Source organism: Eucyclogobius newberryi, unplaced genomic scaffold (assembly GCF_026437365.1).
Source record: "Eucyclogobius newberryi isolate DKJ021-1_F unplaced genomic scaffold, fEucNew1.0.hap1 SCAF_20, whole genome shotgun sequence".
Lineage (NCBI taxonomy): Eukaryota > Metazoa > Chordata > Actinopteri > Gobiiformes > Gobiidae > Eucyclogobius > Eucyclogobius newberryi.
In genome coordinates, this window is record NW_027315835.1 from 23,874,225 (window position 1) to 23,901,753 (window position 27,529).

The window sequence follows — 27,529 nt, forward strand, 5'->3', positions numbered from 1 at the left end:
GCACGTAGAGTTTTAAAAAAAGTCATTGACTTTCTCCAATTTTAAGATTCTTCAGGTGTCTTTAAAACTCATTTTAAGCTGTTAGCTTCGGCTACGCTCTAGCGTGCCGCTCTAGCCCAGCTCGTGACCGTCTAGACCAATCAGAGCATAGGTGATGTGAACGGGCCGAGATGCCGTGGGTGAGCCCAAATGCCACAAATAAGCTACAGGCGTAAACTATGATCTATGAGTGTAATAACTGAACAAATCATCAAACTAATGACCACCACGGATCTGAGGCCCGCGGATCTACTACTCAGAAGCGATGTCTTGAAATTGTTATGCCTGAAAAACTAAATAACGTAATAAATGCTATGGAATGTTTTACCAGGTATAAACTAATCAATGTTACGTTTCGTGTCCATCAGTGTTGTTATCTGTATTACACAGACAAGAAACCTAAATACGGACTTAATCACGACTTAAGCATGTTTTGCATGTAGAGAAACATGTCATCTGAATACATTTGACATGTTGTAGAATGATTTGATTGAAAATCCGTAATTTAAGAAATCAATTTTAGATCATACATTGAATGTACTTAATAAGGACCAGAATTATTTCCATTGAGAGTGAAAATGTTTACTAACTAGACATTTTTTATGGTTTTATATTTTATTTGCGATAAACCACAAAACACTGAATAATAACTCTAAACTATTGAGCCATGGCAATAAATAGATTTACTTTTTTCCGGTTCAAAATCCTTCAGTTTTCTTAAAATCAGTTGTTTAATATTTCACTTGCTGCTCTAGTAACTCTCTCTGATTGGTCAGTACCAATACATGGTACGCTAACCGGACGCAGACCTACGTCACTTCTGGGCTGCAGTGTCCAAAGAGTTCTAAAGGCTAACTGGCGACATGCACCACTGAGCAGCTCTCATTGACTTGAATGGGCGGCTATCTTGGCTGCTGGGCGCTTGGCGTGCAGGGACAGACCCGCTCCGTCTCTCACTCCCGCAGGATTTTGACGAAAAATTGCTTCACGCGCTCTTATCTTTTGACTTAATATTGTTGTTTTGTATGTCAGGGTTAGAGGGTTGTTGTTTTTTTCAATGGTTATTCCCTCTGCTGCCAGTATATGACATTAGATCACAGTATGGAGAGTGTAACTGATGCCAAATAATGTGTAATATATAAGTTGTACATTTGAGCTCCAAAACATGAAGCTCTCAAGTACATGGTTAAAGACCAATAATAATACAAATATTGCTTAATGTGTCCTTAAATTAGTTATTTAATTTATACCAGACTTGAACTAGAAAGGCTGGAAAGAGATCATTTTGAAACGATAGGATTTGGTTTCAAAAATTCTATATTGCACTCGTCATCTTAATGTGATGGAGGGGTTTGAGCGCCCGTACGATCCCAGGAGCTATGTTGTTGGGGGCTTGGTAGGGTTTCTCAAGGCAAACAGGTCCTAGGTCACGGGTCAGACCAAGAGCAGCTCAGAAGCCCTCTATGATGAGTAAAAGAACAAGGCCAGTTACATCGCCCGGATTGGCGTTACCGGGGCCTGGGGTGGCATGCCTTGTGGCGGGGCCATTCTCCACGGGGCCCGGCTGGGCACAGCCCGAGCGATTGACGTGGGGCCGTCCTCCCATGGGAGGGGTACTGGACAGTGCACAGACCGGGGACTCCATTGTTTTACTGGGGGCCTTCAACGTCCACGTGGGCAACGACAGTGACACCTGGAGAGGGGTGATTGGGAAGAACGGCCTCCCCGATTTGAACCCAAGCGGTGGTGTTCAGTTATTGGACTTCTGTGCTAGCAACGAACAACATGTTCAAGCACAAGGTTGTGTGCACGGGGGCACCAGGACACCCTAGGTCGGAGATAATTGATCAACTTTGTTGTTGTGTCATCTGACCTCCGGCCGCATGTCTTGGATACTCGGGTGAAGAGAGGGGCAGAGCTGTCACCCATCACCACCAGGTGGTGAGTTGGATCCGCTGGCGGAGGAGGAAGCCGGACAGACTTGGCTGGCCCAAGCGCATTGTGAGGGTCTGTTGGGAAAATCTTGCCAAGCCCTCTGTCAGCAGGGTCTTCAACCCACACCTCCGGGAGAGCTTCTCCCAGATTCCGGGGGAGGCTGGGAACATTGAGTCAGAGTGGACCATGTTCTTGACCTCCATTGTCAATGCGGCTGCTTGGAGCTGCGGTTGCTAGGTCTCAGGTGCCGGTCACTGAAAGTAAGGAATGCCGTCAGGCTGAAGAAGGAGGCCTATTAGGCCTCTTTGTCTTGTAGGTAGGCCTCTTTGGCTTGTAGGACTCCTGAGGCTGTTGACAGATATTGGCGGGCCAGGCATGCCGCAGCTTGTGCCATCGCAGAAGCAAACCCCGGGGCTGAGAGGAGTTTGGGGAAGCCATGGAGGAGGACTATCAGTTGTCCCCAAATTCTGGCAAACCGTCCGGCGCCTCAGGAGGGGGAAGCAGTGCTTCACCAACACCTTTTATGGTGCGGGTGGAGACCTGCTGACCTCGACTGGGGATGTCATCGGACGATGGAAGAAATACTTTGAGGACCTCCTTAACCCACTAACAAGTCTTCCGCGAGGAAGCAGAGACTGAGGACTCGGAGGCTGAATCGTCCATCACTCAAGCTGAAGTCACTGAGGTTGTTGGCAAACTCCTTGTTGGCAGGACTCCAGGGATGGATGAGTTCCGCCCTGAGTACCTTAAGTCTCTGGATATTGTAGGATTGTCTTGGCTGAAATGTCTCTGCAAAATCACATTGCAGTTGGCCGGGGACAATGCCTTTGGACAGGCAGACCAGGGTGGTGGTCCCTCTGTTCAAGAAAGGGGAATGGAGGGTGTGTTCTAACTACAGAGGGATCTCCTCAGCCTCCCCAGTAAGGTCTATTCCAGGATACTGGAGAGGAGAATCCAACCGATAGTTGAACCTTGGATTAAGGAGGAGCAGAGTGTTTTTTGTCCTGGTTGTGGAACACTGGACCAGCTCTATACTCTCCATTGGGTGAGCGAGGGTGCATGGGAGTTTGCCCAACCAGTCCACATGTGGTTTGTGGATCTGGAGAAGGCTTTCGACCGTGTCCCTCGGGGTGTCCTTTGGGGGGTGCTCCGGGAGTATGGTGTCCGGGGCCCTTTGCTCAGGGCTGTCTGGTCCCTGTATGACTGGAGAAGGAGCTGTGTTTGAATTGCCGGCAGTAAGTCAGACCTGTTCCCAGTGTGTGTTGAACTCCACCAGGGCTGTCATTTGGTTCTGTTCATTGGTTTTATGGACAGAATTTATAGGCGCAGTCAGGGATAAGAGGGTGTCCGGTTTGGGGGCCACAGGATCTCATCTCTGCTGTTTGCAGACGATGTTGTCCTGATGGTTCCATCAAACTTGCAAAGATCTGCAACATGCACTGGGACGGTTTGCAGCCGAGTGTGAAGCGGCTGGAAGAAGCCCCGGGGAAGACCCAGGACACGCCGGAGGGACTATGTCTCTCGGCTGGCCTGGGAACACCTCGGGATCCCCCCAGAGGAGTTGGAAGAAGTGCCTGGGGAGGGGAAGTCTGGGAGTCCCTGCTTTGACTGCTGCCCCCGCGACCCGTCCCCGGATAAGCCGAAGAAAATGGCTGGAATTCTATATTAGCTACATGATCTTTCTACAGGACATTTCTAACTTCTGAACCCATATCATAATATACCATTTATGTCTCTCTTCGATTTATTGTACAAGCCTCACCTGACTTGAGCCTCAGGTATAATGTCGTCCACCACCACATAGACCATGGCCCCAGCAGCAAAGGCCAGAGCATAGGGCAGCAGCGGCTCGGCCAGGACCACAGCTACAGCCCCTAGGAGTCCAGAGAGAGGCTCCACCATCCCACTGAGCTGGCCGTACCTGAGGGGCAGGAACCAACGCGTTAGACAATATGCATTCGACACTGGTTTATTAGGTTGTCTCTTACCAAAAGGCCTTCCACGTGGAGATGCCAGATCCTCTCAGAGGTAGACTAACAGCTAAACCTTCAGGAAAGTTCTGGATGCCAACACCAATGGCTAGGTTTCTGGAAACACATTTACAGTATGGACACATACAATTTTTCAACTCAGCCAAGCAATTTATACTTCTTTTTTGTCAAAGTGACTATATTAAACTGTGGGAAGATCGTAATAGTCTACCACAGGTTCCAGGCACTGTAGTTTTAATAAAATAAACTCTAAATTCAAATCTTATGGGGCGTTCAGACAGCGGCGTCCAGCTTACATTGAAAGTCTATATGGGGCATCCAGCGTTTTTTGCGTTTTGTTGTGTCGGACGCACTGGATGTCTTTGTAAAGCAAATACACCAAAGCCACACTATAAACTAGTCCAACTAGGGCATCTGGGGCAAATCTGGACGCAGTGGTGTGAATGCAGCTTAAGAGATTGATGACACAAATGAGGCGAACCCTGGTTATTTTTATTTGAAAGAAACCCAAATACTCTTTCAAAAGTCTCAGAAATACATGATGCGTTCGCCTTATTTTTCATCACACACAGTAGTTGTTTAATGATTACGTTTATATTGTTTGTCTATATGGTTTGAATTTAAAAAAAATCAGTATCCTGTGCAGCAGCACAGAGGCAGACTGGCAACACTCTCACCTCACAGCAAGGCACAGCAGTCACAGCAGACTCCCGGTCCTTTCTGTGTGGAGTTTGCATGTTTCTCCTAGCGTCTGGGTGGGTTTTCTCCACCAGCCCAAAACATGCACCATAGGTCAAATCCACCAGCGAGTCCTAAACTAGCACCTAGCAAGATTTGGTGATGGGTCCCGGACCAAATACTCCCAGTTACATTTGAATTAATATACACACAAATTAGATTAGTAAGCATATCCTATTGAAAATATCAGTTGTAAAAATAAATTAAAAAATCATTGCTAAATCGTCAGGATAGTCGTAGTTGTAGTCGCGTAGGGGGCTGGGGTCCAGACCAAAAAGCTCACCTGGCGCTCTCAAAAGTAGCTGTTGAAGTCTTTCCAATGGCTCCGAATGCAACTCCCACAGCCAGCCCCTCTGGAAGAAAACAAAAACAGCTTGGATTGCTCTTAAGACATCACTTCACCATATTCAAATTTGTTTTCAATAGGGACTTTGGGTAAATTGTTATATTTGGGCCCGAGCCGAAAGACGATAATCGTCATTGCGACACGATCACGTGACTCTAGCTCGAGTTTTATAGTTTAAAAAAATGGCCGTAAAAAGAGTTTCAGTTATTAGGCCCGAGCCCAAGGACGAGAATTGTACCGGTGAGGGATTTATTAAAATTGTATCCGGGAGCTGGATAAACGCAAAAAATTAGTAGTAAATAAGGACGGATAAGCTAGTGAGTGGTATCAAGTGGTGGTATCGAGTTCAAATTAGAACTGTGAGTTCTAATTTTAAGTGAAGACCCAGTAAAAAAATATTGAAAAATGTCTCAGTATCGCCACCTCAAAAATCAATTAACATGGGGCAAATGGGAACCCAACACCAAAAAAGTTGCAATAAAAATATGATGTTCACTCCAAAAAATAGTTAATGTGAGGACATGTAAAAAATATATTATAACGCTGTCCTCACCTCCTCCATCACCTTGTGGTACACTGGAGCCACAGCCAGGGACAAAGAGAGACTACAGCGCATTGTGCGCTCTGCTGAGAAGGTGATCGCTGCCGACTTCCAACTATGCAGGACCTGTACATGTCCAGGACCCTGGGACGAGCAGGTCGGATTACAGCTGACCCTTCTCACCCTGGACATGGACTATTTGATCCACTCCCCTCTGGCAGGAGGCTAAAGTTCATCTGGACCAGAACAGAACAGTTTCTTTCCCTCTGCCGTTTGTTGTCATTAATAAACTTAATATTGTAATGCATTAAAAAACCTTTAATATTGTAAATACTTGCTTCACATGCACACTGCAAATATTCTTGCTCCTTCATTAATATTCATATTCTGTGTGTGTTAAGTGCATGAGGGAAAGCGTTCCAAGCAGAGCACCTGATGGAACGTCTTGTGTGAGGGATAGCTTATGCTGAACAATTTGTATTAGTCTGTAAATAAATTCTTCTTCATACGACCACGTCCTGTCTTGTTTTCTCAGATATATTGAATCAAAGGGCTATGATGGTCATCATTCTTTTTGATTTCTTGATAATAATAACTATTTCCTGTGAGGTCAGATCATTAATTTATCTTATCTTTTTCATTTCTTGTTGCATTTCAGGACTCCCATTTTTTGGCATGGTTTTTCTCTAACAATTAAATTTTTTCTTGCATAACATTTAGCTTTTTCTCCCTTTGCTTCTTTTTTTGGAGGCTATGGCTATAATTTGTCCTCTAAAGACTGCTTTGGAGGCATCCCAAAGGATGGGCGGAGTAATTTCCCCAGTATAATTTTTTCAGCATTGATCTCTTGATCTATTGTGCCTATATCTGCTTCAGTGATTTTGGATCCGTCTTTATTGAGAATAAAAAAGTAGTCTATTCTGGAAAAAAGTGTATGTGTATTGAAAAAGTAGTATATCGGCTTGCTGTAGGGTTCAGTTCCCTCCATATGTCAATCAATCCTATAGTCTTAAAAAAGAGACAAAACTTCTTGTTAATTGATCCTCCTGTACCTCTCGAGTTCGACATGTCTAAATTAGGTTGAATGCGATGATTCCAATCACCACCACAAATTAGGGTTCCCTCAGAGTGGTTCACAATCAGGTCCATGACATCAGCATAGGTTTCTTGTTAATTGTTTGCAGAAATTCCACAACAGCACTCAGCTCTTACAGTTCTTTGCTTGAGACCTCCACCTAGAGAGGTCTATTTGGGAAACTGGATAAATCCCAACCATCACCATCACATTCACCCAACATCCTTGGGTGGCATTGACTGACGGCACACCACGAGACCCACACGTACAATCACACGGAACTGACCACAATGTGTGCTCCGTTCTTGCGCCCTCCGGACCACGCAGTATCCCATGAGCACTCAGGTTTCAAGCTGTGTGTAACGGTGTGGTGCTGTGCTGCACGCAACTCATGCAGTCCTTGGTCTTGGTTTAGTTTGGTTAAATTGGCACAAACCCAACTTGAGGACATACGCTCCAATCACCAGGGAAACTGGGAGTGAGCTTGAGGCGGAGCAGGTGCCAAACGGTTAACACAAGAAGTCAGACAGAGGCCTGGGGATGTGCGCTTCGGGATCATCCACTCCCGTGCTGCCTGACCTTGATTATGGATTATTATGGGAACAAATTGAAAGACAGAAAATCAAACCATTTTATTCCTCACTTTCTTTGCCTGTATATGAGGCATGACTGCAAACATCACCCACACAGAATGTGCTTTTGACAGTTATCGATCATTGGATCAAACACTATCACAATATATGTACTGACACCATCCCACTCCGGCCTCCAGCGGGCAAGTACAGCCTCTTCACGCCAGCGATAAGGTTGAGAAGGTAGCCAAAGAGCAACCTGGAACCGCCCCCTGGAAAAGGCTCCAGTTAACGCCAAGTCCGGGTACAAAATAAAGCACTAAAAGTCCCAGTTGGTTTGGACATTCGGACATTTGGACATGGTTTGGTTATTTTTTGTCTATACTCTTGTATGGACAAATATATGTTTTGTCCATAATGTTTTGAATTTAAATTATTATTATGTCCATAATGTTTTAAATTTTAAAAAAAAATTGTATTTACAGATAAAAAACAGAAACAATAGTTGGACAACAAGAAAAAAACAAAAAAACAAAAATGCAAAAGACAACACAGACATTAGACAAATAAAGGGGCAACAATCTATAAACTTCAGAGCTGTGTGTGTGTGTGTGTGTGTGTTTGAAAAACAGAATAAATAAAGATTTATATTATTACCATTTTCACGATGCTATCATATGTTGTCGTACATGTAGATGTAGTCATATTTTTTAAAATAGCAATAACCATATACCACCACCCATTGTCATTGTGTATATACATATATACGTACACACATACATAAGTACTTATATTATATATATATATATATATATATATATATATATATATATATAAATATCCTTGAACCGACACCTTAACGTGGTGGAGGGGTTTGAGTGCCCGAATGATTCCGGGAGCTATGTTGTCTGGGGCTTCAAGCCCCTGGTAGGGTCTCCCAAGGCAAACAGGTCCTAGGTGACGGGTCAGACAAAGATCGGTTCAGAAGCCCTTTATGATGAGTTCACAAACAAGGCCGATTACTTCGCCCGGATCGGCGTCACCGGGGCCCCATCCTGGAGCCAGGCCTGGGATGGGTGCTCGATGGCGAGCGCCTGGTGGCCGGGTCTTACCCAAGGCCCGGCCAGGCACAGCCCGAAGGAGCGACGTGGGGCCGCCCTCCCGTGGGCCCACCACCCGCAGGAGGATCCATAAGGGGCCGGTGCAGAGAGATCTGGGCGGCAGTTGACGGCAGGGGCCTCGGTGACCAGATCTCCAGACACAGACACTAACTCTGGGGACATGGAATGTCACCTCGCTGGGGGGGAAAGAGCCTGAGCTTGTGCGGGTGGTTGAGCGATACCGACTCCACTGTGCGTGGAGGTGAGGCCGACTATAGTCGGCCTCACCTCCACGCACAGTTTGGGCTCTGGAACCCATCTCCTCGAGAGGGGCTGGACGCTCCACTTCTCTGGTGTTGCCCGCGGGGAGAGGCGGCGGGCTGGTGTGGGCTTGCTTATAGCCCCTCAGCTCAGCCGCCACGTGTTGGAGTTCACCCCAGTGAACGAGAGGGTCGCGTCCCTCCGCCTTTACGTGGGGGACAGGTCTCTCACTGGGAGGAGTACTGGACAGTGCACCGACCGGGGACCCAGTTGTTCTACTTCAACGCCCAGGTGGGCAATGACAGTGACACCTGGGGAGGGGTGATCGGGAAGAATGGCTTCCCCGATCTGAACCCGAGCGGTGTTCAGTTAATGACTTCTGTGCTAGCCACGGATTGTCCATAACAAACACCATGTTCAAACACTAGGATGTCCATCAGTGCACATGGCACCAGGACACCCTAGGCCGGAGGTCAATGATCGACTTTGTTGTCGTGTCATCTGACCTCCGGCCGCGTGTCTTGGACACTCGGGTGAAGAGAGGGGCAGAGTTGTCAACCGATCACCACCTGGTGGTGAGTTGGATCCGCTGGCGGAGGAGGAAGCCGGACAGACTTGGCAGACCCAAGCGCATTGTGAGGGTCTGTTGGGAACGTCTTGTGGAGCCCTCTGTCAGTAGGGTATTCAACTCGCACCTCCGGGAGAGCTTCTCCCATGTCCCGGGGGAGGTTGGGGACATTGAGTCCGAGTGGACCATGTTCTCCGCCTCCATTGTTGATGCGGCTGCTCGGAGCTGTGGTCGCAAGGTCTCCGGTGCCTGTCGTGGCGGCAACCCCCGAACCCGGTGGTGGACACCGGAAGTAAGGGATGCCGTCAGACTGAAGAAGGAGGCCTATCAGGCCACTCTGGCTTGTAGGTCTCCGGAGGTTATCGACAGGTATCGGCAGGCCAAGCGAGCCGCGGCTCGTGCTGTCGCAGAGGCAAAAACCCGGGCCTGGGAGGAGTTCGGGGAGGCCATGGAGGAGGACTATCGGTCAGCACCAAAGACATTCTGGCAAACCGTCCGGCGCCTCAGGAGGGGGAAGAAGTGCCTCACCAACACCGTTTACGGTGGGGGTGGAGGCCCACTGACCTCGACTGGGGATGTCGTCGGACGGTCGAAGGAATACTTTGAAGATCTCCTTAATCCCTCAGTCAGGTCTTCCGAAGAGGAAGTAGAGACCGGGGACTCAGAGGCTGGCTCATCCATCACCCAAGCTGAAGTCACTGAGGTTGTTCGCAAACTCCTCAGTGGCAGGGCTCCGGGGGTGGATGAGATCTGCCCCGAGTACCTAAAGTATCTGGATGTCGTAGGACTGTCTTGGTTGACACGTCTCTGCAACATCGCGTGGCGGTCGGGGACCGTGCCTCTGGACTGGCAGACCGGGGTGGTGGTCCCTCTGTTCAAGAAGGGGGACCGGAGTGTGTGTTCCAACTACAGAGGGATCACACTCCTCAGCCTCCCGGGTAAGGTCTATTCCAAGGTACTGGAGAGGAGAATCCGACCGATAGTCGAACCTCGGATTCAGGAGGAGCAGAGTGGTTTTCGTCCCGGTCGTGGAACACTGGACCAGATCTATACCCTCCATCGGGTGCTCGAGGGTTCATGGGAGTTTGCCCAACCAGTCCACATGTGCTTTGTGGATCTGGAGAAGGCTTTCGACCGTGTCCCTCGGGGTGTCCTTTGGGGGGTGCTCCGGAAGTACGGGGTCCGGGGCCCTTTGCTCAGGGCTGTCCAGTCCCTGTATGAGCGGAGCAGGAGCTGTGTTCGCATTGCCGGCCGTAAGTCAGACCTGTTCCCAGTGCATGTTGGACTCCGCCAGGGCTGCCCTTTGGCCCCGGATAAAGTGGCAGAAAATGGATGGATGGATATATAGTATATTTTTATATATATATACAGTGATCCCTCGCTATATCGCGGTTCACTTTTCGAGGACTCGCTGCTTCGCGGATTTTCATCATGCATTGTGTTCTGCGTTCTGATTGGCTAAACAGTCTCTCCGCGTCTTCTCTACCTGTGTGTCAATAACGTTATGGATTAATATGTACACGTACGTAAAACCGCTTGCCAAATTGAAGTTTGCGAGGCCGGTGAGAGCGCGCGCGTGAGCTCCGGGAGAGGCCGGTGAGAGCGCGCGCGTGAGCTCCGGGAGAGGCCAGTGAGAGCGCGCGTGTGAGCTGCGGGAGAGAGCGCGCGCGTTAGCTGCGGGAGAGAGCGGTGAGAGCGGTGCGCGTGAGCTCCGGGAGAGAGCGTGCGCGTGAGCTCCGGGAGAGGCAGATGAGAGCGCACGTGTGAGCTGCGGGAGAGAGCGGTGAGAGTACAGTACAAACGTTAATACAGTACTTTTATTTGTTAAACAAATGCTTGGGCCTGTAAAAAGGTTTTGTTCCTTGCTTTCAATGTGTTATGGAGTATTTCATAGTATAATAACTGTAAAAAAATAAAGGTTTCTACTTCGCGGATTTTGACTCCCGCGGGTTCTTCTTGGAACGTAACCCCCGCGATAAACGAGGGATCACTGTATATATTTATACCAAAACCACATGACTTTCTCCTATGACAAACTTCAGATGGGCCTGGACATGTGCTGACGGTTAACCTTCCATGAAATGCATGATTTTAAACTATGACAGCGTAGAGTATTGCCGTTGAAACTGTGGTCCCAGCTCTCTTCAGGTTATCGATCAGCTCCTCCGGTGTAGTTTTGGGCTGATTCCTCATCTTTCTATCATCATTGATACCCCACGGCTGTTTGCCAATTGCCCGTATTTCTTATCAGCCTTGTAGAGGTCTATCATTTTGTTTCTGGTGTCTTTTGAATTTGTCTTTGGCCTTGCCCATGCTAGTAGATGAAGTCTGACTGATTGTGGGGTGAACAAGTATCATTATGCAGCTAACAAAGTAAAACAGGTACTACTAATTTGGATTATTAAGTGTAGTAGAGGTGGACTTTTTAAAGGCGGACTAACAAATCTTTGAGAGCCACAATTCTTCCTTAATCATATTTGCAAAAATAACCATCCATCCATCTTCTTCCGCTTATCTGGGCCCGGGTTGCGGGAGCAGTAGTCTAGGCAGGGACTCCCAGATTTACCTCCCCCAAACACTTCCTCCAACTCTTCCAGGCCACCCGAAAGACATAGTCCCTCCAAGGTGTCCTGGGCCTCTTCCCGGTGGGACATGCTTGAAACACCTCCCCAGGGAGGCACTCAGGAGGCCTCCGGAATAGATGCCCGAGCCACCTCATCTGTTCCACGTTGTGGAGGAGCAGTGGTTGCTCGGAGTAGAGCCGAGAAGCTCGGAGCTACTCACCCATTTTCTAAGAGAGCGCCCAGCCAACTTGCGGAGGAAACTCATTTCGACCGCTTATATCAGCGATCTTCTCCTTTTGGTCATTACCCAAAGCTCATGACCATAAGTGAGGGTAAGAACATAGATCGAACGGTAAATCAAGAGCATTGTCTTTTGACTCAGCTCCTTCTTCACCACAACACGTTCGTTGCAGCGATGTGATGGTCCGCCTGTCCATCTCACGTTCCATCTTTCCTTCACTCACAAGACCCTGAGATAATTGAACTCCTCCACTTGGGGCAAGGACTCTCCACCAACCTGGAGAGGGGCACGCCACTTTTATTTTTTTTTAAACAAATACATTATTTAAAAAACATACTATGTGATTTCTGGATTTATTTATTTTTTAGATTCTGTCTCTCACAGTGGAACTGCACCTACAATGAAAATTTCAGACCCCTCCATATATTTCTAAGTGGGAGAACTTAAAAATCGTAGGGTATTGAAGTACTTATTTTCCTCCTGTATATGTTAAATTCAGTGTGATTTCACTAACACAAGCAGATAGACACTCTCGGCCCACCACATATGGGTATAACAGAAGCTCATATGTGGTGCAAATGGCATAATTTCTTCTTACCTGGAATGTTGTGGATGGTGATGGCGAGAATGAGAAGGAGGATACGTCGCCAATTACTTCCTGCTCTGTCTGCTTCTTCCTGTTGTTTACTTTCTGCTTCCTGTCCCTCTGCGCTGGTGGAATGCGAAGCCCTTTTTCGTTGGTACACATCCCCGCTTTCAAGTTGATCTAAAAACGGAAAATAAATAAATAAGCAAAATTATGTAAATTAGGACAGTGTCTATAAAATGAACATTTATACTGCTTTGAATACTAAACATGGCAGTATTAATGCAGAAGCTTTTAAGAGATATGAAAAAGAGCCCCGTTGCCATGGCAAATAACAATTAAAAATACAGTGGGTATGGAAAGCAACGTTTGTTAATGACAAAAAAATGTCACAAAAAATAATAATAATTATTATTTTTAAACAGAGTATCTGAATATATTAAGACTTGGATACTAAAGGCCGACGATGACTTGAAAGCACAATTTCAAATTAAAGCCGCAAGCGGCATCCAACGGCCCTCGCGGGCCGCCGGCCTTCCGACTCTGCGCTTTCGACTTGATAAAGATGGCGCCCTTATTGTGTGTTGAATTAAAAAAGAACTTGACAGACGGCGACACATTGGACATGGCCAATCCAGTGCAAATCAACACAAGTGTCAGTCAAATTTGCTGCTCCGCCGCACAGAGACCGTAGCACTTGGAATATAAATATGGATAACCTTTGATGCTCCGCTTGTGTAGATGATATTTCCCAAAGTAAAGCTTGATCGAGCTATTGCCCATGGAGGAGTTTGTTAAAGTGTGAAGCGTAAATGTGAACATTTCAAAGATTTGGCGTTTTCCCATTTGTGACAGTATATTTACAGCTCCACGGCACAGAGACCGTACCACTTAATATCAAAATATGACTAATTTTTGATGCCCCGTTTGTGTGGATGATTTTCCCCAAATATGAGCTTGATCGGGCTTTCGCACTAGGAGGAGTTTGTTAAAGTGTGAAGCGTAAAAATGTGGTCATTTTAGAGATTTCGCTGTTTTCCCATTTCTGACATATATTTGCGGGTCCGCCACACAGAGACCGTAGCACTTAGAATCAAAATATGGATAACTTTTGATGCCCCGCTTGTGTAGATGATATTCTTGAAATATGAGCTTGATCGGGCAATCGCCCTAGGAGGAGTTCGTTAAAGTGTGAAGCGTAAAAATGTGGTCATTTTAGAGATTCCGCTGTTTTCCCATTTGTGACATATATTTGCGGGTCAGCCACACAGAGACCGTAGCACTTAGAATCAAAATATGGATAACTTTTGATGCCTCGCTTGTGTAGATGATTTTCCCCAAATATGAGTTTGATCAGACAATCACCCTAGGAGGAGTTCGTTAAAGTGTGAAGCGCAAAAATGTGGTGATTTGAGCAATTTCGCGATTTTCCCATAAGGATATCATGGGATGTTTCTGTCATCGTTACGGTTACGCCGTACAAAATATGACTTTGGCTCTCATACTTTTATGATCAGGATGGCAAATTAGAATTTTGTGCAAAATATAATGTCATTTGGAAAAACTCTATTGTTTATAGGCCACTCTGAAGGCCAAATAGTCAGAATTCAGGGAAAAGTTTGCGGCTCCGTCGCACAGAGACCGTAAAAGTTATCCTTAAAATTTGGATAACTTTAGATGCCCCACTTGTCTAGGGGACGTACACCGATTTTGAGGTCGGTGGGCAAAACGCACTAGGAGGAGTTTGTTAAAGTGTGAAACAGAAAAATGTGGATATTCGAGAGATTTAGCAATTTTCCCATAGGGATAACATGGGAGGTTTCCGTCATGGCTACGGCTACGCCGTAAAAATTAAGGCATAAGTTTGATTGGCCTTTTGCTCGGGACCCCAAAATAGAATTTTGGGCAAAGTTTAGAACATTTGTGTAAAACCAGTTTTTGTCCATCAATGTTCACTCAAAGGCAACTCTGTAGGGGGCGCTATCGCGCCCATTTCAATTTTGTCATCCTAAACTGGTCCAAACTTGAAAGTTTAACAACTGATTCAAATTTGGTCCTAATCGGACTCGTTTTGATCAAATGGGAGCAATTTTTAGATCTGCAATATTCCAAAATAAGTTGTCCAACTTTGCGGCTGCGCCGCACACAGACCGGTAAAGGTATCTCAAAAAATTGGATAACTTTAGATGCCCCATTTGTCCAGAGGACGTACGCCGATTTTGAAGTCGGTGGGCAAAACGCCCTAGGAGGAGTTCGTCAAAGTTTGACGTGAACAAAATGGCTAACACAGCGTGTTTTCATTTTCAAAGGAAGATGGCGGCCATAGGGTAAGTCTGGGGGCGTGGCCACAATATTTATTCTTTTTAGTCCTCACGAGAGGAATGCGTGTCCCGAATTTCGTAGCTTTACGCCAAAGTTGACCTTGGGGCGTCTCCCATAGGCGCAATGTATTTTGACTTTTGTCGGTGGCGCTGTCGCGCCATTTTTTAACGAAAAAAAAAATGGCCCAGAAAAAACAAAATTTTTTGCCGATTCTGAATTTTGGGCAAAGTTTGGTGAGTTTTTGAGCATGTTCAGGGGGTCAAATTAGAGCTCAAAAAGCAGAAGAACAAGAAAAATAATAAAAATAAAAAAATAAATATAGCCGCAAGCGGCAATGATCGGCCCTCGCTACGCCGCCGCCACGCCGCAAGAGGAGGGGGCGCTAACGCGCCCCAATTGTCCTTTTATTACGCCTACTGCTGAATCTGTGACGCTGTCACATCTTCTCCCCTTTGTTTTACCATCAAAAAGCTATTTTATTTTGAATTCTTGGCAAAATGTGCGGCTTTGCCGCACAGACACCGTGACTCTTTGAATAAAAATGTGGATAACTTTTGATGGTCCACCCCTGAAGATGAGTCTCACCAAATTTCAGGTTAATATGTCTAACGCCCTAAGAGGAGTTTGTGAAAGTCTAAAGTGTAAACATGTTCTGGCGATTTCCCCATTGGAATAACATGGAAGGTTTCGGTCATCGTTACGGCAAAGCCATAACAATTATGACATGGGTCTCATTGACTTTTTTGATGGGGCCAAAATTGAATTGTGTGTCAAATTTCATATAATTTCGCAAAACTAAATATTTAACCTCCATATAAAATCTGTAGGGGGCGCTGTGGCTCCAAATTAATTTATTTCACTTCAAGTAGGTTTAGGGCAAAGAGTTTAACAACTGATTCTAATTTGACGCAATTCGGACTTTATCTGCGCAAACGGCAGAAATGTTAAATTTGGGAGATTTCTGAAATTCTTGCTACAGTTTGCGGCTTTGCCGCACAGAGACCGTGACAGGTATCAATGTAATTTGGATAACTTTTGATGTCCCACTCCTCAGTAGCATTTTCACCAAATTTCAGCTTTTTAGGGCCAACGGCCTGGGAGGAGTTCGTAAAAGTACGACGTTTGGAAAAACTCCGAAGTCATGTTTAGCCATTTTTGAAGCAATATGGCCGACATTTGGTTGGGCGGACGGCGTTGCCGTAATAATATTTTTTACTTCTCTTGTCACCATCTACCTCTGCGCCAAATTTCATGATTCTACGATCAAATTTTTTTTGGGTCATTTCCCATCTCTCAATGCATTTTTGGTACATTTGGGGGCGCTGACGCGCCAATTTTTTTTATTTTAGAAAAGGGAAATAGCCAGAATGTAGAGAGGCACGATTTTTAGAGGTGTGCAAATTTTTGTGACTTTTCGTCAATGTTCACTGGGTGAAAAATAGGGGGGTTGGTCCCGAGAAGAAGAAAGAAAGAATATTAAAGCCGCAAGCGGCATCCAACGGCCCTCGCGGGCCGCCGGCCTTCCGACTCTGCTCTCTGCATTTTACAGAGATGGCGCTAACGCAATTGTCTAAGAACTAAGACAGCGACACATTGGACATGTACAATGCTGTGCTTAACCAGTGCAAATGAACACAAATGTCGGTCAAATGTGCAGCTCCAGCGCACAGAGACCGTGACACTTGGAATAAAAATATGGATAACTTTTGATGCTCCGCTTGTGTAGATTATTTTTCCCAAATATGAGCTTGATCGAGCTATTGCCCACAGAGGAGTTCATTAAAGTGTGAAGCATAAATGTGAACATTTCAAGGATTTGGCGTTTTTCCCATTTGTGACAGTATATTTGCAGCTCCACGGCACAGAGACCGTAGCACTTAAAATCAAAATATGGATAACTTTTGATGCCCCATTTGTGTAGATGATTTCCCCAAATATGAGCTTGATCGGGCAATCGGCCTAGGAGGAGTTGGTGAAAGTGTGAAGCGTGAAAATGTGGTCATTTTGGAGATTTCGCTGTTTTCCCATTTCTGACATATATTTGCGGGTCCGCCACACAGAGACCGTAGCACTTAGAATCAAAATATGGATAAGTTTTGATGCCCCGCTTGTGTAGATGATTTTCCCCAAATATGAGCTTGATCGGACAATCGCCCTAGGAGGAGTTTGTTAAAGTGTGAAGTGTAAAAATGTGGTGATTTGAGCGATTCTACGATTTTCCCATAAGGATAACATGGGATGTTTCTGTCAACGCTACGGTTACGCCGTACAAAATATGACTTTGGCTCTCATACTTGTATGATCAGGATGGCAAATTAGAATTTAGTGCAAAATGTCATGTCATTTGGAAAAACTCTATTGTTTATAGGCCACTCTGAAGGCCAAATAGTCAGAATTCTGGGAAACGTTTGCGGCTCCGTCGCACAGAGACCGTAAAAGTTATCCTTAAAATTTGGATAACTTTAGATGCACCACTTGTCTAGAGGACGTACACCGATTTTGAGGTTGGTGGGCAAAACGCACTAGGAGGAGTTCGTTGAAGTGTAAAACATAAAAATGTGGTAATTTGAGAGATTTTGCGGTTTTCCCATAGGGATAACATGGGAGGTTTCTGTCATCGCTACGACTACGCCGTAAAAATTTAGGCATTTTTGTGATTGGCTTTTGTGATCGGGACGGCAAAATAGAATTTTGGGTAAAGTTTAGACAATTTTGGTAAAACTAATTTTTGACCTTCAATGTTAATTTAAAGGTCACTCTGTAGGGGGCGCTATCGCGGCCATTTCAATTTTGTCAGCCTAAACTGGTCCAAACTAGAAAGTTTAACAACTGATTCAAATTTGGTCCTAATCGGACTGGTTTTGATCAAATGGGAGCATTTTTTAGATCTGCAATATTCCAAAATAAGTTGTCCAACTTTGCGGCTGCGCCGCACACAGACCGTTAAAGGTATCTCAAAAAATTGAATAACTTTAGATGCCCCACTTGTCCAGAGGACGTACGCCGATTTTGAAGTCGGTGGGCAAAACGCCCTAGGAGGAGTTCGTCAAAGTTTGACGTGAACAAAATGACTAACACAGCGTATTTTCATTTTCAAAGGAAGATGGCGGCCATAGGGTAAGTCTGGGGGCGTGGCCACAATGCTTTTTTTTGTTCGTCCTCACGAGAGGAATGCGTGTCCCGAATTTCGTAGCTTTACGCCAAAGTTGACCTCGGGGCGTCTCCCATAGGCGCAATGTATTTTGACTTTTGTCGGTGGCGCTGTCGCGCCATTTTTTTACGAAAAAAAAAAATGGCCCAGAAAAAATCAAATTTTTCGCCGATTCTGAATTTTGGGCAAAGTTTGGTGAGTTTTTGAGCATGTTCAGGGGGTCAAATTAGAGATCAAAAAGCAGAAGAACAAGAAAAATAAAAATAATAATATTTTTAGCAAAAACAATATAGCCGTTTCCACTATAACAACAAATTATACATCGTTTGAAAGCTCTAAGCCTTCCCGATGCCGCCATGGGGTGGAATCATCATTACGAGCGCTTACGCGCTTGTCACTCCCTATTCCGTCGGGATGCCCCGCCCACTCCCCATAGACTTCCATTAATTTGAGCAGATACAAGCATGGCCCATGCCTGCGGCATGGATTCTCGCGTACGGGACGATGCCAGGAGGGTTTTTGGAGGAATGCAGCGCTTCGCGCTGCTGTTGTCAACAATTAGTGAATGGGCTACGCCCATTCACTAATTGTTGACTATTTCTGTCATAGCAGGAGTAAGTATGCATGATCCATGCCTTCGGCATGGGCTAGTTCACTGTACTTGCCAGGGGCGACGGGGTACCAAACATGCGGGCGCAGCCCGCATGTTTGGTCAGACAGTTGCAACGCTGCCAAAGGCAGCGTTGCGGGAGCAATAGGCCCTCCGCCCTGCTGGGGCTCGGGCCTAAATATTCCGATACGAAAACAATGTTTCCCATTTTCCAAATATCATAAACTATACATTTTCGGAAAGCGCTCGCGCTTTCCTACCTCATGGTGTGGGTCCCTGGTCACTGACGGGTACTTTCGTTAATTTTGAGTGGGCTCCGCCCACTTTGTGTTTTTGGCCCTCTATACAGTAATAATGTTCATTTTTTGCATTACATGCTTATATGCACGGAACATGCAAGAGATGGGGAACGTATTCGTGAGGTACTTCGCGCAAATGAGTGCTTTATATGGGGATGACGACCGCGAAGCGGTCGTCATCTCAATGTAAAGTGCTCGTTTAGTGCGCACTTTTGCACGGGCTTCGCCCGTTTACAACGGTAATGTTCCATTTTCCTACTACTAATTAGTATGCACGGGTGTGCATGAGTGGAGGAGTGCGTTAGTGAGTGTTTGGAAGTGGGCGAGCGCTTCGCGCTCGATTTCGTGCGCACTACGTGCGCACTTTCGCAGCCGTGCTTCGCACGGCCTTACGAGATTAATAGGCCTCTCGCCAGCTTGTGGCGCTCGGGCCTAATAATATTTTTAGCAAAAACAATATAGCCGTTTCCACTATAACAACAAATTATACATCGTTTGAAAGCTCTAAGCCTTCCCGATGCCGTCATGGGGTGGAATCATCATTACGAGCGCTTACGCGCTCGTCACTCCCTATTCCGTCGGGATGCCCCGCCCACTCCCCATAGACTTCCATTGATTTGAGCAGATACAAGCATGACCCATGCCTGCGGCATGGATTTTCGCGTACGGGACGATGCCAAGAGGGTTTTTGGAGGAATGCAGCGCTTCGCGCTGCTGTTGTCAACAATGAGTGAATGGGCTACGCCCATTCACTCATTGTTGACTATTTCTGTCATAGCAGGAGTAAGTATGCATGATCCATGCCTTCGGCATGGGCTAGTTCACTGTACTTGCCAGGGGCGACGGGGTACCAAACATGCGGGCTGCGCTGTCATTGTTGACAAATTTCGTATGGTATATCCTGGGCGAAGAACACTCATTTGCCTTTGGACTGGAGGTTTCCTTTAACTGTTGCGGCCTTCATGACGCGTGTCTTTACATGATGGTTAAGAAACGTCATTATAAGACTTCATAGTTTATCAGCTTCTCGTCTTATTTGGCCCTGGTGATGTGCTCTTTCTATTGTAATGGGCATAACTCCAGTCCCGGAAACGAGCTCTGGGATCATCTTTTCGAAGTAGAAGACCTCAAGAAGAATCTTGCTTTTCATAGTCTTGTTCTTTGTCCGCAGTCTCACTTCCTCGGCCTTCTTCTCCCTTAACTCATCCATAATGTCCGAAATATTCTGCTTTGATTTCTGTCTTTTTCTATGATGGAAAAAATCTTAGAATGAGGAATTACACCGACCTTTTCTCAATTTTCGTTTGATTGGGTTCAGTGTGTGTGTAGTATGTGTCGGTTGTTTGGTTATTGCGCTGTGAGCTTACACGTCTCTATAAAACTTTTACAAGTGACAGATGCCTCCACTTATGCTGTTGATCTCGGGTAATAGTGGGCTCACCCAGTCCAACATCTCTGCTGTCCTGCGCTGTAGCTCCAGACGCACCTGACACTTATTTACGTACATGGCTGGCCTTCACAATCAACAGAATATCTCGACATAAACGTGCACATGCTTTATCCAATTTAAATAAATATGCACAGAAAGCAGGGTCTTAAAAGTAGGTGCTTCAATTTTAAGACAATTTAAGACCTCATTCATTCATCTTTTACCGCTTGTTCCCATTAGGGGTGGCGGGTGACTGTGTGACTTTGGGCCAGCTAGTTGCAGGGTGAACACAGAGACATATACACAAAGACAACCATTCACTCTCACATTCATTCACTAAGGGAAATTTGCAAATTTATCTTGCATGTCTTTGGATGGTGGAAAAAAGCTGGAGTACCTGGAGAGAACCCACAGTAACACGGGGAGGACTCCACTCGGAGCATGGTGATTTGGCCCAGGAAGTGAACCCATGATCTCCTTATTGGGGGGCTAGAGCTCTAGCCACTCATATTCAAGAGTTATTAATCTTGTTACAATGGTGTTTCCTCATCATTAGTTTACCGAAAGTATGTGGCTTCAAACCTGCATGTTTGAGTAGTCCTCTATTCACCTTATTCCAGAAGCCCGTCTGGGCACCTCCATATGACGTAATCCTTCTTCAGATTGTATTAGTTAAACATAGGGCTGCCGACCTCGAGAGAAAATAAGTTCAGACCAAAAAGCAGTTTTTTGGGCGCCCAGGGAATCGGTGCATTGTTGACTTGTTGGTCAAATTAATAGCATATTTTAGAGGCAAGACTTTGGGCTAGGGGGGTCCGAAAATGTATGGATATTATAACGCTTCAAATGGTGTTGTAAAAATACAACAACATTTTTAATATGATTAATACTAGAATAATAATGTAAAGTATTTGCCCTTTAAACAGTCAAAATGTATAACTCTTCAACATTTATGGCAATACATTTGCTTCACCGTGAAACAAGGCGTATTGTCGAAATAGGCCCTTATAAAGTAAAGTAAAGTATACGAGTAAAACTGAACAAGTAGCTAGGCCAGGGGTCTCCAATTATAGTTTCCAGGGGCCAGATTTTTCGGGGGGCTAAGGTCCGGGGGCCGGACTGCAAAATCACACCACAATTTTATGTTTTATCTCTATAAGATCCACAAACAACTCACAGAGGCACAATTCAACATCAGAAATCAACAGAGGACTTTCGGATAAGTCAAAATATCAATATCACATGACTAAAAACAGGACAAACGCATTAAAACCCAGAGAACGCAAACACAGTGTTCCAGAAACCTGACTTGACTAGTGCAAAGCAGACTAAGACAAGACCAGGTTTAAACCAAGTTCAAACAAACCATATCTACCATGAAAACATGGAAAAAAACATAGATTTAGCAGTACTAAAGTAGGACTAAAGCAGAACTAAACCAGGACTAAACCAGAACTAAACCAGGACTAAACCAGGACTAAAGCAGGTCTAAACCAGGACTTAAAGCAGGACTAAATCAGGACTAAATCAGGTCTAAACCAGGACTAAACCAGGACTAAACCAGGACTAAAGCAGGACTAAAGCTGGTCTAAAGCAGGTCTAAAGCAGGACTATACCAGGACTTAAGCAGGACTAAAGCAGGACTTAAGCAGGACTAAAGCAGGACTAAAGCAGAACTAAACCAGGACTAAAGCAGGTCTAAAGCAGGACTAAAGCAGGACAAAAGCAGGACAAAAGTAGGTCTAAACCAGGACTGAAGCAGAACTAAACCAGGACTAAAGCAGGTCTAAACCAGGACTAAACCAGGAGTATAGCAGGACTAAAGCAGGACTAAAGCAGGTCTAAAGCAGGACTAAACCAGGACTAAAGTATAACTAGTTATAGCTATAACTAATTACAATCCGACACATATTCACGGAGAAATTAAAACAAAGTGCACATGTCCCGTAAAGTTCCTCGTTGTCAAGCTAATTTCCAAACACGCGGAGCACGTGGTCCTTACGCTTGTTACATTTACACCAAATCATCAATGAAGCTGTTATTTACTTTGTCTGCAGCATCACGTTCCTTTGGCAGTGTTTCAGATAAACGTTTCAGTGCGAAAAAATGTAAACAAACATACGTGAGGCGGCAGTGCACGTCGCCAGGCAACGGACTAAACCAATGTGTCACAACTGAAGGGATGGATTGGTTTTCTTTGTATTTTCAGACTTATTTAATAAGAGTGAGTGGTGTGTGTGTGAATAGTAATCATATACATTCTGTTGTAGAAAAAGCTTCAGTTGTAGCCATCTGGACTCGGTTAGAAAAAGCAGGGAGAAAAGATGGTTTGAAAGAGGAGTTAAGGAAGCTATTTTTGTTAAAAAAGAAAGACCTTCTTTAAACAGAAATGGAGGGTTAAGATTCAACCTGCCTGTAGTCTACAATGGGATCTTGAACCCCTGGAGAGGTAGAGGACCAGGACATTTAGATGCTAATCAGGTACTCAGGGTGGGTGAGCCAGGGTCTCACAAAGACAAAGGGGATACTAATAGCCCATTAAAGGGCTGAATAGGCATCTCGGTAGATACAATAGGGTAAGTTTCGGTTGAAACAAACAACAAACTCGTTCCACTTCAGGAAGGTTCCGCCCAATGGGCTGAACTTACCACAGAATAGTATAAATATCTGAGTTCTCAACCTAAATTCCCTATTGACAATGACTCTTGGATGAGAGTCGAAACGTTTAATTTTTTCTAACCGAGTCCAGATGACTACAACTGAAGCTTTTTCTACAATGGAACACGCCTGGACGAATGAGGGATTACACCGACATATACATTCTGATAAATTCTGTGCCCCAAGTGGTTTTTTGATTGATTCCTGCAGTCTTTAGCTCATCCTGTGAGTTATGCAGCACGCAGCATGCACTTTCAGACCATCCTCCAGGAAGCATTCTGTACCTGTAACACGCCCCCCTCCCCCTTGCTTTAGAGGAAATGTGGCCATTTAGGCACAGTTCGCTTCAAACGCTACTTCTTTTGTTCCAACGATGCTGCCGCTGACAAGCGCCGCTGTGTCATGTGCTGTGTACCGACGCACGCCTCGGCCTCTGTTTACACCATGGATCCATTATATTATCGGTTTACACCCACACCATCTCCACGCTAGGCTACATCACGGGGTGGGCGGGGGACATACACTCATGCTGAAACTACGTAACGGGATGGGCGGGGGAGGCAGATCGCTCTTCGCAAGGATGGGCGCGAATCTCAAGCCGTCCGCATTTCCGGGTTTGTGAGCGGGTCCAAGATATGGATGATATTTTATAACTATTATGTTATGGGTGTTGAACAACACTTATGATTATCAAATACTAAACAGGGAAAATAGTATGACATGGGACCTTTAATTTACGATAGATATATAGCGTTTATATTGCTTGTAACTACCGTGGTTCAATTTCGTCTAAAAAGGACATCACGCTCCATACTGATGTTTGTGTCAGGTTTAGTTTCAGTTTTCGGCCATACTGTTCTTTCACAACTTTGCACCTTGAACCTTTTACACCTTTACACCGTGAAAACTAAAACAAAGACAGATGTATCAGCTATGATAAATTACAAACAGTACAAAAATAAACATTCACAATGATATTTACAGTGTTCGCCAACATATGACCATTGGTAGTTAAGTGGTTTTCTGACAGACGTTTGTCTTGTCTCTACTCTCTAGCCAGTCTTTTCTTTTACCGTTCTGTTTCACGGCTTCTCTCTCTCTATCTCTCTCCCGGGCTCTGTATTTTCACTTCCGGGGCAACGCCCGTGGTCACATGAAAACTTACACAGGTAAATATTAACTTAAATTAAAGCCGCGGCAGCGGCATATAATGGCTCTCGCCTTCCGCGCGACCACCTTCGCGCGCGACCGAAAAATGGAGTGAGACTACAAAATGACCCGGGCTACAGAGTGGAAACGCGTCAAACCCTCTCTCTCCCCCTCTTCCTCTCACTCCCTCTCTCTATATCCCCCTCTCTCTCCCTCAAGTACAATTTTGAAAAAAAAAAAGTTAAGCGTGGTGGTGCCACATTGATTCGACATGGCTGACTTCCTGTTTATCATAGAGCGATGCTGCCAGGTACGTTTTACTCGTCAAAGGTAGCTCTATCACTGTTCCAAGTTTCATGTGCCTAGGCCAAAGATTAAGCGTTTCATGTTTTTTCTTTTTTGAACTAGTCGGCACTGTTGAGACGGGCGTTCTCGCAACCTCCATTTTATTGGAGTTCGGGCCGAGCCGATCGCGTCTATGCCCCCATGTGTGACGTTCATCAATGTTAGGGGGTCAAAAATGCCAGAGTTGTGGCAAAATTTGACCATGAAAAACTATAATAATAATAAGAAACCATGGCAAGAACAATGTCTCGGCCATTCCATTCTGGAAGGCTCGAGCCAATAAGAAACCATGGTAAGAACAAAGACTCGCCGCATTCCATGGAATGGCTCGAGCCAATAAACAAATAAATAACAAACAATTACAATGATGCTTGGGTCAATTTGGTGAGAAACTCTTATGAAAATAAAATGTTTTAGGCAGAACTCTTAGTTGCCATAGTAACGCATACTGACAAAATAGCGTCAGCTACATTGCCGGAACTACAAGTTCCACAATCCTTTGCCGCTGCAGCCCCTTCCCGCGCTGCTCTGCACGGCTGTGTGTGCTGCCGGCGCAAGTGCTGAGGGCTGAAAAGTGCCGACGCGCGTTGTGCACATTACAGACTTGAGTGGAGGAAAAAGACCTGTGGTTTTGGGAAACATGTGAAATAAAGAAAGGAGGTGGTTGTGTGGATGTTAGAGCTGTGCCAAAAGAGGCACTTATGTGGAACACAGGTCAGAGTCTAATAAAGTATGAACATGACAAAGTAAAGCTGCTGTGAGCACTCATTTGATTCACTACATAAATAATTTGTCACTAAAATAGGCTTGAACTATAAAAATTGTGAGCTCATATAAAGTTTGTGCAGCAATATCAACATGTCTGTGATAGTAACACTTCATATCAGAAATAAAATCACAAGTCCATATTCCTGTTCCTACTGCTGATGCGTCTTCCTCAGTCTTTCACCTGCTGCTAATTTGTGCAACGGTCTCCATGTATAACTATTACTCTGGTATATAAAGCTAGTTAGTTCTTATATTTGTTATTGTTTAATTTTTTATGTTATGTTTGGCCCGCAATCCAGCCTGAGTGTCGAAATCCGGCCCGCGGCCTAAAATGAGTTCGACACCCCTGGGTTTTGAATATATTATGCTTTTCCAGGTACTACCTCCATCAGACAAGTTACAACTTTGGGTTCGTGTATGGCTGATTGCAAATTTTGACTTTTTTCCTGATTTATGTTCCATACTGTCACGAAACACAATGATTACAGTATAAAATATGATTCTTTGAAAACCCATAGGGAGAATAGATTGATTTGAAGGATTCAAATAAATCTAACCAAAAGAGAAAATAGATTGCCATCAAAGTAACCTTTTAGGTTTTGCTATTTGGTACAATGGTCGGTAGTTGTGGTATATAAAGGGAGGCTTGCCTGAGAGCGTTCCAGTTCTACCTATCCGAATGCTCATCTCCTCGGACAGTTGCCAGTCGTTTTCTTTTTGAGACTTAAAGTCGGACTGAAGGGCCAATTTGGTGTGTGGGTCTGATCCAACGCCCTGTAATACACACAGGAAATATAGACAATCAAAGGGTTATCAATAATTCTTTCATAAAACATAGCAACTTTGCCAAATGTTCAGCAACAAAATGCGAGGCAGTTTTTCACAATCAAACTAAAATAATAAATGTTTATGTTCAAGAATAGAGGTTATGCAGATGATATAACATCTGGAATTGTATGAGTGCTAAGAGTGAGTAACAGTGTTTGAATAACGTGTTAGCGTACTCAAATAACCTTTCTAGAATAACCTGTTTTTTGTGCAGTTTTGTGCATCCATGTAATCTAGTACTAGTTACTTTTTCAAACCAGTAACGCTCTAGTTTTGGTTAGGTCACATTTCCCCTCACCGCAATCCCAGAGCCAGATTTGCTTCCCAGCTGCAGCGTAGAGAGAGAGTCACAGCAGCAAACACTGTAATGTACTGTGAGCCTGCGCAATGTGCAACTCGTGACTAGTGACTAGTGAATCTTGTGCTATTAAAGGCGGTATGGACGATTTTTCGGCGATTTGAGAACGCAGGCGGAAGTGCGCATGCGCACTCCCCCGTGCGGACTGATACAACACACGTGCGTTTGTTTATTAGCGCAACGGAGCGCATCGCATCGCTCGTCTCCCGTAGATTTCTGTCCACTTCTGCGTCAGCTCGAACTGTCTTTCTCCGTCTTCATTTTGCCCCGTACACTGAGGGAACTATATTATGATAGATCAATGCGCTTAGGCACGCGGAAACGTGAGCACAAACCGCACGCGGCTGCAGGTGAGCCATAGGTGCGTTTTATGATTGATACGTGGCAGGACAAATGAGTTATCCACGCCACGAGGAAATATGATAAAAAAATTGCTGAAAAAAATCGTCCATACCACCTTTAAGATAAGGTAAGACATTCCTTTATTGTCCACACATGGGGAAATTTCACTGTTGCAACGCAGTAGATACAGAGGAAAAGGACAGATAACTTATAGGAAGTTTAAAAAACACTCTTAATAGAAGATATATGTTATACAATAATGTTGATTACTTTTATAACAAAGTAGCACAGTAATGTAAGATGTTTGTTCTCCAGGACAGTAACGAGGTAACTTAACAAGTTACTTTTAAAAGTAATGCTACCCAACACTGGTGAGTCAAGGCATTTTCTCCAACAAGAGATACAAACACATGGAAAAGTAATCTAATGACAAATATAAAAGCCTCTGCTAAATATTTAGTTTCTACCTGACATTTAAAATAAAGAAACTCAAGTAAACAGCAGAAAACTATATAAACAACAGGAACACTGCTGTTACAGGTCAGCTCTGCGGAGACCACTATTTTTCATTGATAAAAAAAGACTTTGAATGGAATTTAAGTATTTATTTACACTGTCTGGAAACAAAATGATTAACTATTAATTTATTCAAACCAGGGCTTAATTTGATAAGGCATTTGCCAGTATCTATTTTCAGCCATAAGAGTTCCGGA

General features: G+C 44.9%; 1 protein-coding gene across 2 annotated transcripts in view; it reads right to left on the reverse strand.

Annotated features, from left to right (window-relative positions):
- LOC140369095 (zinc transporter ZIP11-like) overlaps positions 1-27,529 on the reverse strand; it is a 117,749-nt gene that overhangs the window by 724 nt on the left and 89,496 nt on the right. For both annotated transcript variants that reach the window (XM_072456338.1, XM_072456339.1), the window contains exons 5-9: positions 25,933-26,062; positions 12,570-12,731; positions 4,987-5,056; positions 3,963-4,061; positions 3,737-3,895 (exon numbers count right to left, since the gene is read on the reverse strand). In XM_072456338.1, the coding sequence (XP_072312439.1) occupies positions 3,737-3,895; positions 3,963-4,061; positions 4,987-5,056; positions 12,570-12,731; positions 25,933-26,062 (620 nt within the window). The remainder of the gene's footprint in view (positions 1-3,736; positions 3,896-3,962; positions 4,062-4,986; positions 5,057-12,569; positions 12,732-25,932; positions 26,063-27,529) is intronic.